At 39.8% G+C, this 12,232-nt stretch overlaps 1 protein-coding gene across 5 annotated transcripts in view; it reads right to left on the bottom strand.

Moving 5' to 3' along the window:
- The window catches only part of mfsd8l1 (major facilitator superfamily domain containing 8-like 1), a 103,351-nt gene that overhangs the window by 80,334 nt on the left and 10,785 nt on the right, over positions 1-12,232 (bottom strand). For 4 of the 5 annotated variants that reach the window (XM_072255299.1, XM_072255303.1, XM_072255304.1 and 1 more), the window contains exons 2-4: positions 7,265-7,450; positions 6,469-6,531; positions 2,186-2,305 (exon numbers count right to left, since the gene is read on the bottom strand). In XM_072255299.1, coding sequence (XP_072111400.1) covers positions 2,186-2,305; positions 6,469-6,531; positions 7,265-7,450 — 369 coding nt within the window. The remainder of the gene's footprint in view (positions 1-2,185; positions 2,306-6,468; positions 6,532-7,264; positions 7,451-12,232) is intronic. The other variant, XM_072255301.1, reaches the window with a different exon arrangement.

Below are 12,232 nucleotides of genomic sequence, written 5' to 3'. Positions count from 1 at the left end.
AATAACTGATGCCAAAATTAAGAAAGGTATTTTTGTTGGTCCACAGATCAAACAGGTCATTAATGACAGAAAATTCCAAGAACTTCTCGTGGACCAGAGAAAAGTCACATGGAGGGCATTCAAGGATGCTGTTGAAAAATCTTCTTGGCAACTACAGAGTACCAAACTATGTGCAACACACATCAAAGTTGCTGGTGAACACAGCAGGCCAGGCAGCATCTCTAGGAAGAGGTGCAGTCGACGTTTCAGGCCGAGACCCTTCGTCAGGACTAACTGAAGGAAGAGTGAGTAAGGGATATCCTAGAGATGCTGCCTGGCCTGCTGCGTTCACCAGCAACTTTGATGTGTGTTGCTTGAATTTCCAGCATCTGCAGAATTCCTGTTGTTTGCGTTTAAAAACCAAACTATGTGCAGCTGGTTGACAACATGCTTCAAGCAAACAAAGCCATGAAGTGCAACATGTCACTAAACATTCACTTCCTGCATTCCCATTCTTCCCTGCAAATATTGGTGCTGACAGTGATGAACATGGTGAAAGGTTTCACCAGGACATCGCAGTTATGAAGAAACGGTATCGGGGCAACAGGAATCCATCAACGTTGGCTGATTATAGTTGGACATTTAAGGGAGATGCCTCAGACACTATGTACAAACAAAAATCAACATCATCAACAAAACATTTTAGCCTAGTAAAACTACTACAAAGCACACTGTAGTCAATAAAAGTTAATTTCTTGTTTCTCCAAATTCCATTGTGCAATCAGAAATTATAATTGTGTTCAGCTTTGTGGTCCATCATAAACAAAAATTCTAAGGAAGCAGCACTTTCGAAAAATTTGTTGCCCAGTGATTTTGACTATGGCATTAGAGTATCGACTACCCAAATGAATACTGTTCATCCCTCAGCCAACAAGTTAAAGGGAAATTCCAATTCTACATAGCTGCCTTCCTGTAAGGAAATTTGTCCTTACTGTATTCACAAATTGTGACCCAAAAATTTGTGATACAGAATAAAATGCTTTTTCATGGAACTTATGTGAAAAAAAGGGTCAATAAATCAACACAAGATTCATCTCTTTTCAACTCCGGTTTCTTGATGTAAATGCAGATGATGTATCTTTGTGTTCAGAAAATTGTGATATGTATCATTTTCAAGGAACACAGGAGCCACATGCATGGTTTGGGTGCTGGGTAGTTATGAAGCACTTGGGGTGAGAATCAGGTCTTACTCAAATTTCTGAGGTGTTCTCATGCTTATTTCTTACATGGCAAATGCAATTTTAGAACTGCTACATTTGCTACTTTTGTTGACAAGCACCAGTGGTTCTAAAGACAAAGAATATTACATATTCTTCTTATGTATTATATTTCTGCAATTATAAAAAATTGTATGCTTCAAAACACAGCAAAACAAATATGCCACAATTACATTAGATTATATGTCAATTTCCTGCCAATAGTCTCTCTGATTCAATACACTTGGTCTTATCAGCTGTTGATAAAGGAAAGGAAGCATGGGGGAACTGTGAAAATTATTTCAAGATGAAAGCAAAATAATGAAATATCGTAAGTGAAAGTAAAACTGTCATTCTTTGGATGTTTGGGGTTTGAAAGATGGAAATACACCGGACTGTATTAGAAATTTCATTCAAAATGTAACAAGGCAAATTAACAAACCTGTTGAGTAACACTTACAAAATGCTGCAGGAACTCAGCAGTTCAGGCAGCATCAATGGAAAGGAATAAACTAATGAAGGATCTTGACCTGAAACATCAACTGTTTGTTCTTTTCCAGAGATGCTGCCTGACCTGTTGAGATCCTCCTGCATTTTGTATGCGTTATGCTGGATTTCCAACCTCTACAGAACCTCACGTTCACAAAACTGTCAAACTGGTAAAGAGATGAATGGGTATCAAATTACTGTTTAAAAATATGCTCAATGGTGATGGTGGAAGGGCAGGGTTTAATTGTTTACTGTTAATGTGATGTTGAAATGAAAACTGAACATTTATTAGGATAATGGCAACTGCTGATGACACAATTAGTGTCCATAAAGGTGGAATGTTTTTATCTTTGAAATGACTGCAATTGTTAATGTCTTTCATGAATTACAGTGCAAATTTCTAGATATGATAGCAGCAATAATTTTGCACTAGAGTATATTATTCATTAATATTTACTTACCAATCAACAACCCAGCCTGTCGTGCAGCCATAATGACTGCAAACACTGTAGCCCGTTCCTCTGTTGTTGTAGAACGAGTAAGATATCCAAAAATGCATGCACCAGCACCAGTCCCAACACCTGCAAGAAATGAATTTATTCCTTTTCTTGGGAGCATCAAGGCAAGTACAGCATCATTTACTAGAATCTAATATTCAGTATTTGATTGGTTGAGTTCATAGAGAACAAAATGAATAATTCCTGTCCCCTGCAAATAATCATTTCCAAAACAGCTTGATGTGAACTAAATTTCAACAACATTTTTTTTCCCAAAAAGATAAGGCAAAAATTGATACTTTTTTCTGTTTCTTGAGCTGAAGGTTGAAATGTGGGTTGGTGAAGACTTTACAGAAAAGAAAATAAATAAGTAATGAGATAATAATTGTTTACTAAGAAATTAAATAATATTCAGCAAATATTTAAAGATAATAAGATCACCAGAAAAACAATTAACAGCTAGGTTAAAAAAAATTATCAACATATTAGAATTCCTATTTCTCTTCCACTTTGAACAATAGAAAGATGGACAATTTATCAGCAAATATGTCACATGGGAAATAAAATATGGTAATAAATTTGATTGTTGTTCCTCTCTGCACCTTGTGACACATCGGGAGGGCAACCTTGCCGTTTCTTGAGCATTTCTCTATGTTTTTTTTTAAAATGAGGCTGTGTTGCTAGCTTTATGCTCAACCCAGCATGGATGGAAAGTATGCAAGGAGGCAGCTGGATTCAAACCTAGGACCATTCACCTCGAAGTCTGGAGCTGATACAATTATAAAGGCAAACAACAGGAATTCTGCAGATACTGGAAATTCAAGCAACACACATAAAAGTTGCTGGTGAACGCAGCAGGCCAGGCAGCATCTCTAGGAAGAGGTGCAGGCGACGTTTCAGGCCGAGACCCTTCGTCAGGACTAACTGAAGGAAGAGTGAGTAAGGGATTTGAAAGTGGGAGGGCGAGGGGAGATCCAAAATGATAGGAGAAGACGGGAGGGGGAGGGATGGAGCCAAGAGCTGGACAGGTGATTGGCAAAGGAGATATGAGAGGATCATGGGACAGGAGGTCCGGGGAGAAAGACAAGGGTGGGGGGGAACCCAGAGGATGGGCAAGGGGTATGGTCAGAGGGACAGAGGGAGAAAAGGAGAGTGAGAGAAAGAATGTGTGTATAAAAATAAATAACGGATGGGGTTCAAATCTCTTACTAACTCTTCCTTCAGTTAGTCCTGACGAAGGGTCTCGGCCTGAAACGTCGACTGCACCTCTTCCTAGAGATGCTGCCTGGCCTGCTGTGTTCACCAGCAACTTTTAGGTACAATTATAAAGGAATAGGTCACCCACTAGAAAGGACAAAAGATTTGATTCCAAACTATATTATTGCAAATATAGATAGATAGATATGTTTAAGAGAATAAATACCTGTTTTCAATATGCTGTTCATGAATATAAAAAAAGTTCACTATTTAAATCTCTTGATCCGTTTAATCACATTCTCGCTTACATTTTAAAACCTTGTCGGCTTTCAGTGTTTCACTATGTAGTCTATTCCTACTTATTTGCTCTTTGCAAGTAGATTTATTACTTTTATTCTAAGGCGTCATCCTTCAATCATACATTCAGTGGCCACTTTATTAGGTACAGCAGTGGAACCCAGTGTATTCTTCTGCTGTAGTCCATCCTGGCCATTCTCCTCTGAATTTGCTAATTAATAAGGCATTTTCACCCAAGGAACTACAGCTCATTGGATGTCTTTTGCTTATCCAAGCATCCTCTGTAAACTCTAAAGCAAGGGTTCTCAACCAGTTTCATTCCATGCAGCTTTACCATTAGCCGAGGGGTTCGTGCACCCCAGATTGGGAAACAGTGCTCTCAAGACTGTTCTGCATGAAAATTCCTAAGTCAGCAGCTTCTAAGATACTCAAATAACCTCGTTTGCCACCAACAATCATTCCACTGTTAAAGTCACCTAGATCACATTTCTTCCTCATTCTGATCTTTGGTCTGAATAACCCATATCTCCATAAATGCATTGGGTTGCTGTCACACAATTGGCTAATTATATATTTGCATTATGAGCAGGTATAGAGCTAGCTAATAAAGTGACCATGACTGTATATTATTATTCTTGATATGTTGAAGTATCTGGAACTGTTCAGCAAGATTCCCATTCAATCTTCTCCTTCTTTGATTGGAGTCCAAAACACCCATTGACAAATTACAGGTAAATATCATTGAAATATACAATCGACTTGGCATAAAATACAATATAGTTCACCATTCCTAGATACTCCATTCTATATGTAGGTTCCATTCTTCCTCCCTTTCACTGAACTACTGATATTATAATACAACAGTTCAAAATTTGTTTTTAACTCAGAATATACAGCCACCAATAAAAATTATTCAACCCCCTTGGAAGTTTTCATGTTTTATTGTTTTATGACATTGAATCACAGTGGATTTAATTTGGCTTTTTTTGTAATGATCACCAGAAAAAGACATTTTCTTGCAGAAGTAGTAACAGATCTCTACAAAGTGATCTAAACTAATTAAACCAAAAACACAAAACAATTGATTGCACAAGTATTCACCCCCTTTAAGTCAGTATTTATTAGATGCACCTTTGGTAGCAATTACACCCTACAGTCTCTGTGGATAGGTCTCTATCAGCTTTGCACATCTGGACACTGCAATCTTTCCCCATTCTTCTTTATGCAACTGCTCAAACTCTGTCAGGTTGCATGGGGATTGCGAGGGAACAGCCTCCTTTCAGATTCAGCCACAAATTCTCAATTGGATTGCAGTCTGGACACTAATTTGGCCACTCCAGGACATCAACATTGTTTTTAAGCCATTCCTGTTTTAAGCTTTATGCTTGGGGTCATTGCCTGGCTGGAAAACAAATCTTCTCCCAAGTCACAGTTGTCTTGCAGACTGCATCAGGTTTTCTCCAGCATTTCCTTGTATTTTGCTGCATTCATTTTACCCCCTACCTTCACAAGCCTTCCAGTGCCTGCTGAAGTGAAACATCCCCACAGTATCATGCAGCCAGTACCATGCTTCACCATAGGGATGATGCAGTTTTGATGATGTGCGGTGTTTGGTCTGATGGCCAAAAAGCTCAATTTTGGTTACATCAGACGACAAAATCTTCTTCCAACTGACTTCAGAGCCTCCCAGATGCCTTCTGGCAAACTCCAGTCAAGATTTTATGAGAGTTTTTTTTGTCCAGCACTCTCCCATAAATCTGCAACTGGTGAAGCACCCCAACAACAGTTGTTGTATGTGCATTCTCTCCCATCTCAGCTACTGAAGCTTGTAACTCCTCCAGAGTTGTCATAGGTCTCTTGATGGACTCCCTCACTATTCCCCTTTTTGCACGGTCACTCAGTTTCTGAGGACAGCCTGCTCTAAACAAATATACAGCTATGCCATATTCTTACCATTTCTTGATGATTGACTTAACTGTACTCCAAGGGATATACAGTGACTTGAAAATTTTCTTGCACCCATCACCTGACTTGTGCTTTTCAATAACCTTTTCGTGGAATTGTTTGGAGTATACTTTTGTCTTCATGGTATAGTTTTTGCCAGGATACTGACTCACCAGCAGTTGGACTTTCCAGATACAGGCGTATTTTAACTGCAATCAATTGAAGCACCTTGACTGCACATAGCTCTCAAAAAACAGATCTCAATTTCACTAATTAAGTGACTTCTAAAACCAATTGGCTGCACCAGTGATGATTTTTAGTGTGGCATTTTAAGGGGAGGGGTGTGAATGCTTATGCAATCAATTACCTGTAATAATTTTAGTCACTTTGTAGAGTTCTGTTTTCACTTTGACACAGGTCTTTCTCTGTTAATTAGTGTCAAAAAAGCCAAATCAAATCACCGTGATTCAAACGTGTAAAACAGTAACACATGAAAACTTCTGGGGGGGGGGGGGGTGGAAATACTTTTTATAGGCACTGCTGTGCTGACAAGGCCAACAACAATTTACCGTCAGTTCCTAACTGCCTTTAAACCTCCATCTTCAACCATCTTTTTTAAAACATAAAGGGTGAAAACATAAAAATATTTCAAATAACCTAACAGATTTTTGAAATCTTGCAATGTTATTGTAATTATAAAGTTGTAAAATCATTGGATAAGAATGACTATATGAATAAAACATCTAGTAAGGGTAGATGAACAATGACAGACTTCCTCAACAATAACACACCGTTTAACTTGATCTTACCTGCAACAAGCCGACTGCCAAGTAACAGCCATTTTGAATATCCAATGAAGTACATAAAATTGCCTAAAATCAAAGTTGTGATATTAATCCACAAAATTCAAGCCATCGATACATTACATCTGAATATTTCTTTGCAACAAAAAGGTTTGTATAAATAATAAAATAATCTGAGGTTTGCAGAGCAATAAAAAGTACAAAGAAATCAGTTTTGAGTGGGATTCTTTGTATTATTATTGCTTAAGACAGAGCTGGATTATATTCTTATTTATACGTCAATTAAAATGTTAACAAATAATTTTCCTTCAACTACTAAATAACCAGAGACACTATATTAATTTTTTTAATGCAGGTAAATTTAATGGACAAGTGGGCCTCCAACAAGTGCTTGATTAGGTAGATTTTCACCAATCAAGTGGTATTTTAATTTTAAAAGCTGAGTCTTATTGTATCATTAATGATTTCATTTCTGGAGTTAGTAAACAGATGACCTCATCTCTCATGTTCCAAAACAATCCTACATCCTTATACTCTTAATTATTTATTTCTTCACTATTTCACCTGCCTCAGGATTCTCAATTAAATGTTTGTTCTGTGAGTTATCATTGCACAAACTGGGAACAGATGACACAAGAGGAAATATTCTTAAAACGATATTTATAATATTGGTAAAATGCTTAATATATAACAATATTAACATTACTTTATCGGTCTTTCCACCCAGTGTTCTCTTCTGATCAGACACCACTGCTTTTGATGTGTATTAAAATGGCAAATAAAGTACACAAGCATGACGTACCTGCAATCTCAAATAAATTAGCAAATAATATGATTGCTTTAGTCCTTCGTGATCTGTCTGATAAATGACCAAGAATGGGGTCTGCAATTAGGCCACTAAAACTGAATGCAGATAATCCCAAACCCAGAAAGTAAGGTTCAGCCTGAAGTGTCTGAAGATATGCCCAGATGGTTGGAAGTATTACCGCTGAAACGACAGTTTAAAGAAAGAGTTTTAGATTACAAACTGAACAATGGCATTCAATACATGCAACACACATAAAGGTTGCTGGTGAACACAGCAGGCCAGGCAGCATCTATAGGAAGAGGTACAGTCGATGTTTCGGGCTGAGATCCTTCGTCAGGACTAACTGAAAGACGAGTTAGTAAGAGATTTGAAAGTGGGAGGGGGAGGGGGAGATCCAAAATGATAGGATAAGACAGGAGGGGGAGGGATGGAGCCAAGAGCTGGACAGTTGATTGGCAAAAAAGATATGAGAGGATCATGGGACGAGAGGCCTAGGGAGAAAGAAAGGGGGAGGGGGAGCCCAGAGGATGGGCAATAACAGATGGGGTACGAGGGGGATGTGGGGCATTAACAGAAGTTAGAGAAGTCAATGTTCATGCCATCAGGTTGGAGGCTACCCAGACGGGATATAAGATGTTGTTCCTCCAACCTGAATGTGGCTTCATCTTTACAGTACAGGAGGCCGTGGATAGACATATCAGAGTGGGAATGGGACGTGGAATTAAAATGTGTGGCCACTGGGAGATCCTGCTTTCTCTGGCAGACAGAGCATAGGTGTTCAGCGAAACAATCTCCCAGTCTGTGTCGGGCCTCACCAATATATAGAAGGCCGCATCGGGAGCACCAGACGCGTATATCACCCCAGCCGACTCACAGGTGAAGTGTCGCCTCACCTGGAAGGACTGTCTGGGGCCCTGAATGGTAGTGAGGGAGGAAGTGTAAGGGCATGTGTAGCACTTGTTCCGTTTACAATAATAAGTGCCGGGAGGGAGATCGGTGGGGAGGGATGGGGAGGATGAATGGACAAGGGAGTTGTGTAGGGAGTGATCCCTGCGGAAAGCGAGGGGGGAGCGAAAGATGTTTAGTGGTGGGATCCAGTTGGAGGTAGCGGAAGTTAGAGAGAATTATATGTTGGACCCGGAGGCTGGTGGGGTGATAGGTGAGGACAAGGGGAACCCTATTCCTAGTGGGGTGGTGGGAGGATGGGGTGAGAGCAGATGTGCGTGAAATGGGAGACATGCGTTTGAGAGCAGAGTTGATGGTGGAGGAAGGGAAGCCCCTTTCTTTAAAAAAAAAGGAGGACATCTCCTTCATCCTGGAATGAAAAGCCTCATCCTGAGAGCAGATGCAGCGGAGACAGAGGAATTGCGAGAAGGGGATGGCATTTCTGCAAGAGACAGGGCGAGAAGAGGAATAGTCCAGATAGCTGTGAGAGTCCGTAGACTTATAGTAGACATGGCCTCCTCTACTATAAAGATGAAGCCACACTCAGGTTGGAGGAACAACACCTTATATTCTGTCTGGGTAGCCTCCAACCTGATGGCATGAACATTGACTTCTCTAACTTCTGTTAATGCCCCACATCCCCCTCGTACCCCATCTGTTATTGCCCATCCTCTGGGCTTCCCGCCTCCCCCTTTCTTTCTCCCTAGGCCTCCCGTCCCGTGATCCTCTCATATCCCTTTTGCCAATCAACTGTCCAGCTCTTAGCTCCATCCCTCCCCCTCCTGTCTTCTCCTATCATTTTGGATCTCCCCCTCCCCCTCTCAAATCTCTTACTAGCTCTTTCTTCAGTTAGTCCTGATGAAGAGTCTCAGCACGAAACGTCGACTGTACCTCTTCCTATAGATGCTGCCTGGCCTGCTGTGCTCACCAGCAACTTTTATGCATGTTGCTTGAAATTCCAGCATCTGCAGATTTCCTCATGTTTGCGTTTTCAATACACGCATTACTTTTTCTTGCAACAGTAATCTACATTTAGCAGCATCAAATTATACACACTGGTGTGGCTCATCTACTGTTTGAATGAGCACAATTACAATATTTGGATGGTAAAGCGTAATTGTTTCAAGTAAATCAGAAGTTAAAACTGGTCCTTTAGACAGTAATTTTGTATTCAATGTGATTTCTTTAGTTACCAAGTCATACTCATGCAAACTGGTGAATTTCCTATACAAAAATAAAGAGCAACAGAAAAACAGGAATGTTATGTATTTATTAATTCAGTAATATGAGTAATATTGTGAATATATTGTTTGATTAATTATTCTTTGCTGTTTTCACAATTCAGTACAGAATAAATGTAAACATACATGACTGGCATATGTCATTATGCCACCACTTCATATTTGAGCACCTCAGGCAAGTAAAACTAAGCCTACATGTCCTGCCAGGCTTCCAAGTTTTTCTTTTGAAAAGTTTCTGGAATTACAAAGCATAATGGTGGCGACAAGTAAATTTTAAAATGAACCCAACACAACTATCTACTGTCATGTGTGACGCCAAGCAGAGCTACCGGACAGATGATGCTACTGAGAGAGATAACGAAAGACAATGGAGAAACATTCAAAATGCTAATAAGAGAGAAGAGAGGGATTAACGGGAAAGAAACACAATTCAGATATTGACAGACCGGTTGCTTTGAACCTGAACTGTTTGAAGTTTGATGGACAGGTGATACCCCAGCAGGGGAATAAAAAAAGCAGGTTTGCTAAGGCACGGGACACACCACGAGACCCTGGAAGGAGCAGTGTGCCCCCACAAGTGGTGGGAGTTTGGAGGACTGGTTCACAGGAACCAACCAGAGGCTCACAGGGTGTAAAGGTACGATCAATGGGAACCTGGGGTGTGTGTCCGCCCTTGCCTGGGTGCCGGGTTCACTGCGGAAGAACGATCGTATCCAGAACGGAGGGGTCACAGTCGGTGACCACAGCGGGATAAGAAGACATCAAAAGGTCTGCCCGAAACCAACTGCGAAGACATCAAAAGGTCTGCCTGAAACCAATTGCATCTCCCACTCTCTCTCTCCAACAGTACAACAACAGCGATTACTTCGAACTGCACTAAACTGAATTGAACTCTGCTTCACTTAAGACTGATCATTTTACCCCTAGACTGCGATAGAGCTTGGTTGATTCCTACTACCCTAGTTCTGGGTATACGTGTGTATTATCATTGCTAACCTGTTACATTTATATCCTTATGATTAGTGTACCGTATTACTTATGTCTTTAATAAAACTTTATTAATTCCTAGTAATCACAGACTCCAACGAGCGTTCCATATCTGCTGGTTTGGCAACCCAGTTATGGGGTACGTAACACTACCTATTGAAGTAAAGCACTTCTTTTTCTTCGCGAGTGGAGAGAAAGACATTACAGATTTTTAAAAAGCGCAGCACGTTTTTTTTTCTCTTTGGAAGGGGAGAAAGATAGAGTTTTTTTTTAAAAAAGGTAGAAAATGAACAAAGTTCAACAGTGAGTACCTGGTGATAATAATAAATTTTATAAAAGCAGAAATGGCTATCTACATCAGAAAGACATACACATTCCATTGCACAAAAGATAACTAGGTGGTTCATAGTGAACAAATTGAGCAGTATTTTGAAGCAAATGAAAATACAGGAAAGGTACGTCGCATCCAGAGTTTCTCCGGTTAGCAGACGATTTCCCTCCACGCCTCTCTGACGTAGTGGGGAACCGCATGCGAGGCAAGTTACAGCAGTGGTTTGCCATTGCCTTCTGCCGGGTGAGTTTCCAAAGAGATCACCAGCTCGTAACCCAGCACAAATGGAAAGTGTGCAGGGGAGCCAGCTGGATTCAAACTCAGGACCTTCCGTCCCGAAGTCCGACACTGATGCCACTATGCCACCAGCCGCATCAAATGAAAATAACAAACAAAAAACAAGTGTCAGTGCTACTGAGTGCAATAGGTGAAAGAGGATACAATTTGCTTAAAAGTTTGACTGCTCCAACCAAACCACCTGAACTGAGTTTGGCAGGAACATTTAAAACTGAAATAAATATTGACTGCAGAAAGCTTTTGGTTTCATAAATGGAATCAAAAGGACAGGGAGTCTATTTCAGCGTACACGATCAAATTGAAGAGCTTGTCTAAGCACTATCAGTTCAGTGGTGGGCTTAGTGATGCACTGAGAGATTGCTTTCTTACAAGATTCCACAAATTAAATATTCAATAACGTTTTCTAACATCTCACATTTAAAAACTGAAATGGGTGTATCCATGGAAACAGCAGCCAGAGGTGCAGATAAGAATGAAAGTGAACAGAATATTTTTGTGAGCGAAAGTGAACAAAAAAATTAAGTGAATGAAAGAACAAAAGATTAACAAAATTGCAACTTCAAAACAGAAATCTGCCTGGCCAAACGAAGTGTTACCATCGTGATGCATATGCCAGACCAATGCAGATATAAAGGTGAAACTTGCAGAAAACGCAACATACAAAGAGCATGTCAAGCAGACAAAAATTAATGGATTACACAAGGAAGAGAAAAAGATTAAAAAAATGAATTACTAAAGTAAAATTGAAGTTTCAAAAAGAACACTAATCTATATGCTGTCGATTAAAAATCTGTTAGTACTGAGTGTGACACAGGACTGCATAGCATTGAAATTTAAAATGTGAAAACACAACAGATAAGCAATATGGCTTATGCCAGAAGTTAACAGCAAATTAATTAGAATGAAATTGGACTCTGGCTCAGCTGTTTCAGTCATTTTACAAAATGACTTTGAAAGGCATTTCAAAGATTCCGAACTGAAGCCTGCAGATATCCGACTAAGAAATTATACTGAAGAGAAAAAAATGGACTTAGGTGAGGCCTAATTACAGATGGAGTTGGAAGAGTCCAAAGTATTTCTCACCATAAACACTCAAAGCACTTTATTGCTATAATAGGCTTATTTTTGGAGTAGCATCTGCACCTGCATTCTGGTAAAAAG

The sequence above is a fragment of the Mobula birostris genome, chromosome 4 (assembly GCF_030028105.1).
Source record: "Mobula birostris isolate sMobBir1 chromosome 4, sMobBir1.hap1, whole genome shotgun sequence".
Classification (NCBI taxonomy): Eukaryota; Metazoa; Chordata; class Chondrichthyes; order Myliobatiformes; family Myliobatidae; genus Mobula; species Mobula birostris.
The sequence above is the reverse complement of the archived record's forward strand: the minus strand, read 5'-3'. Positions and strand labels throughout refer to the sequence as shown.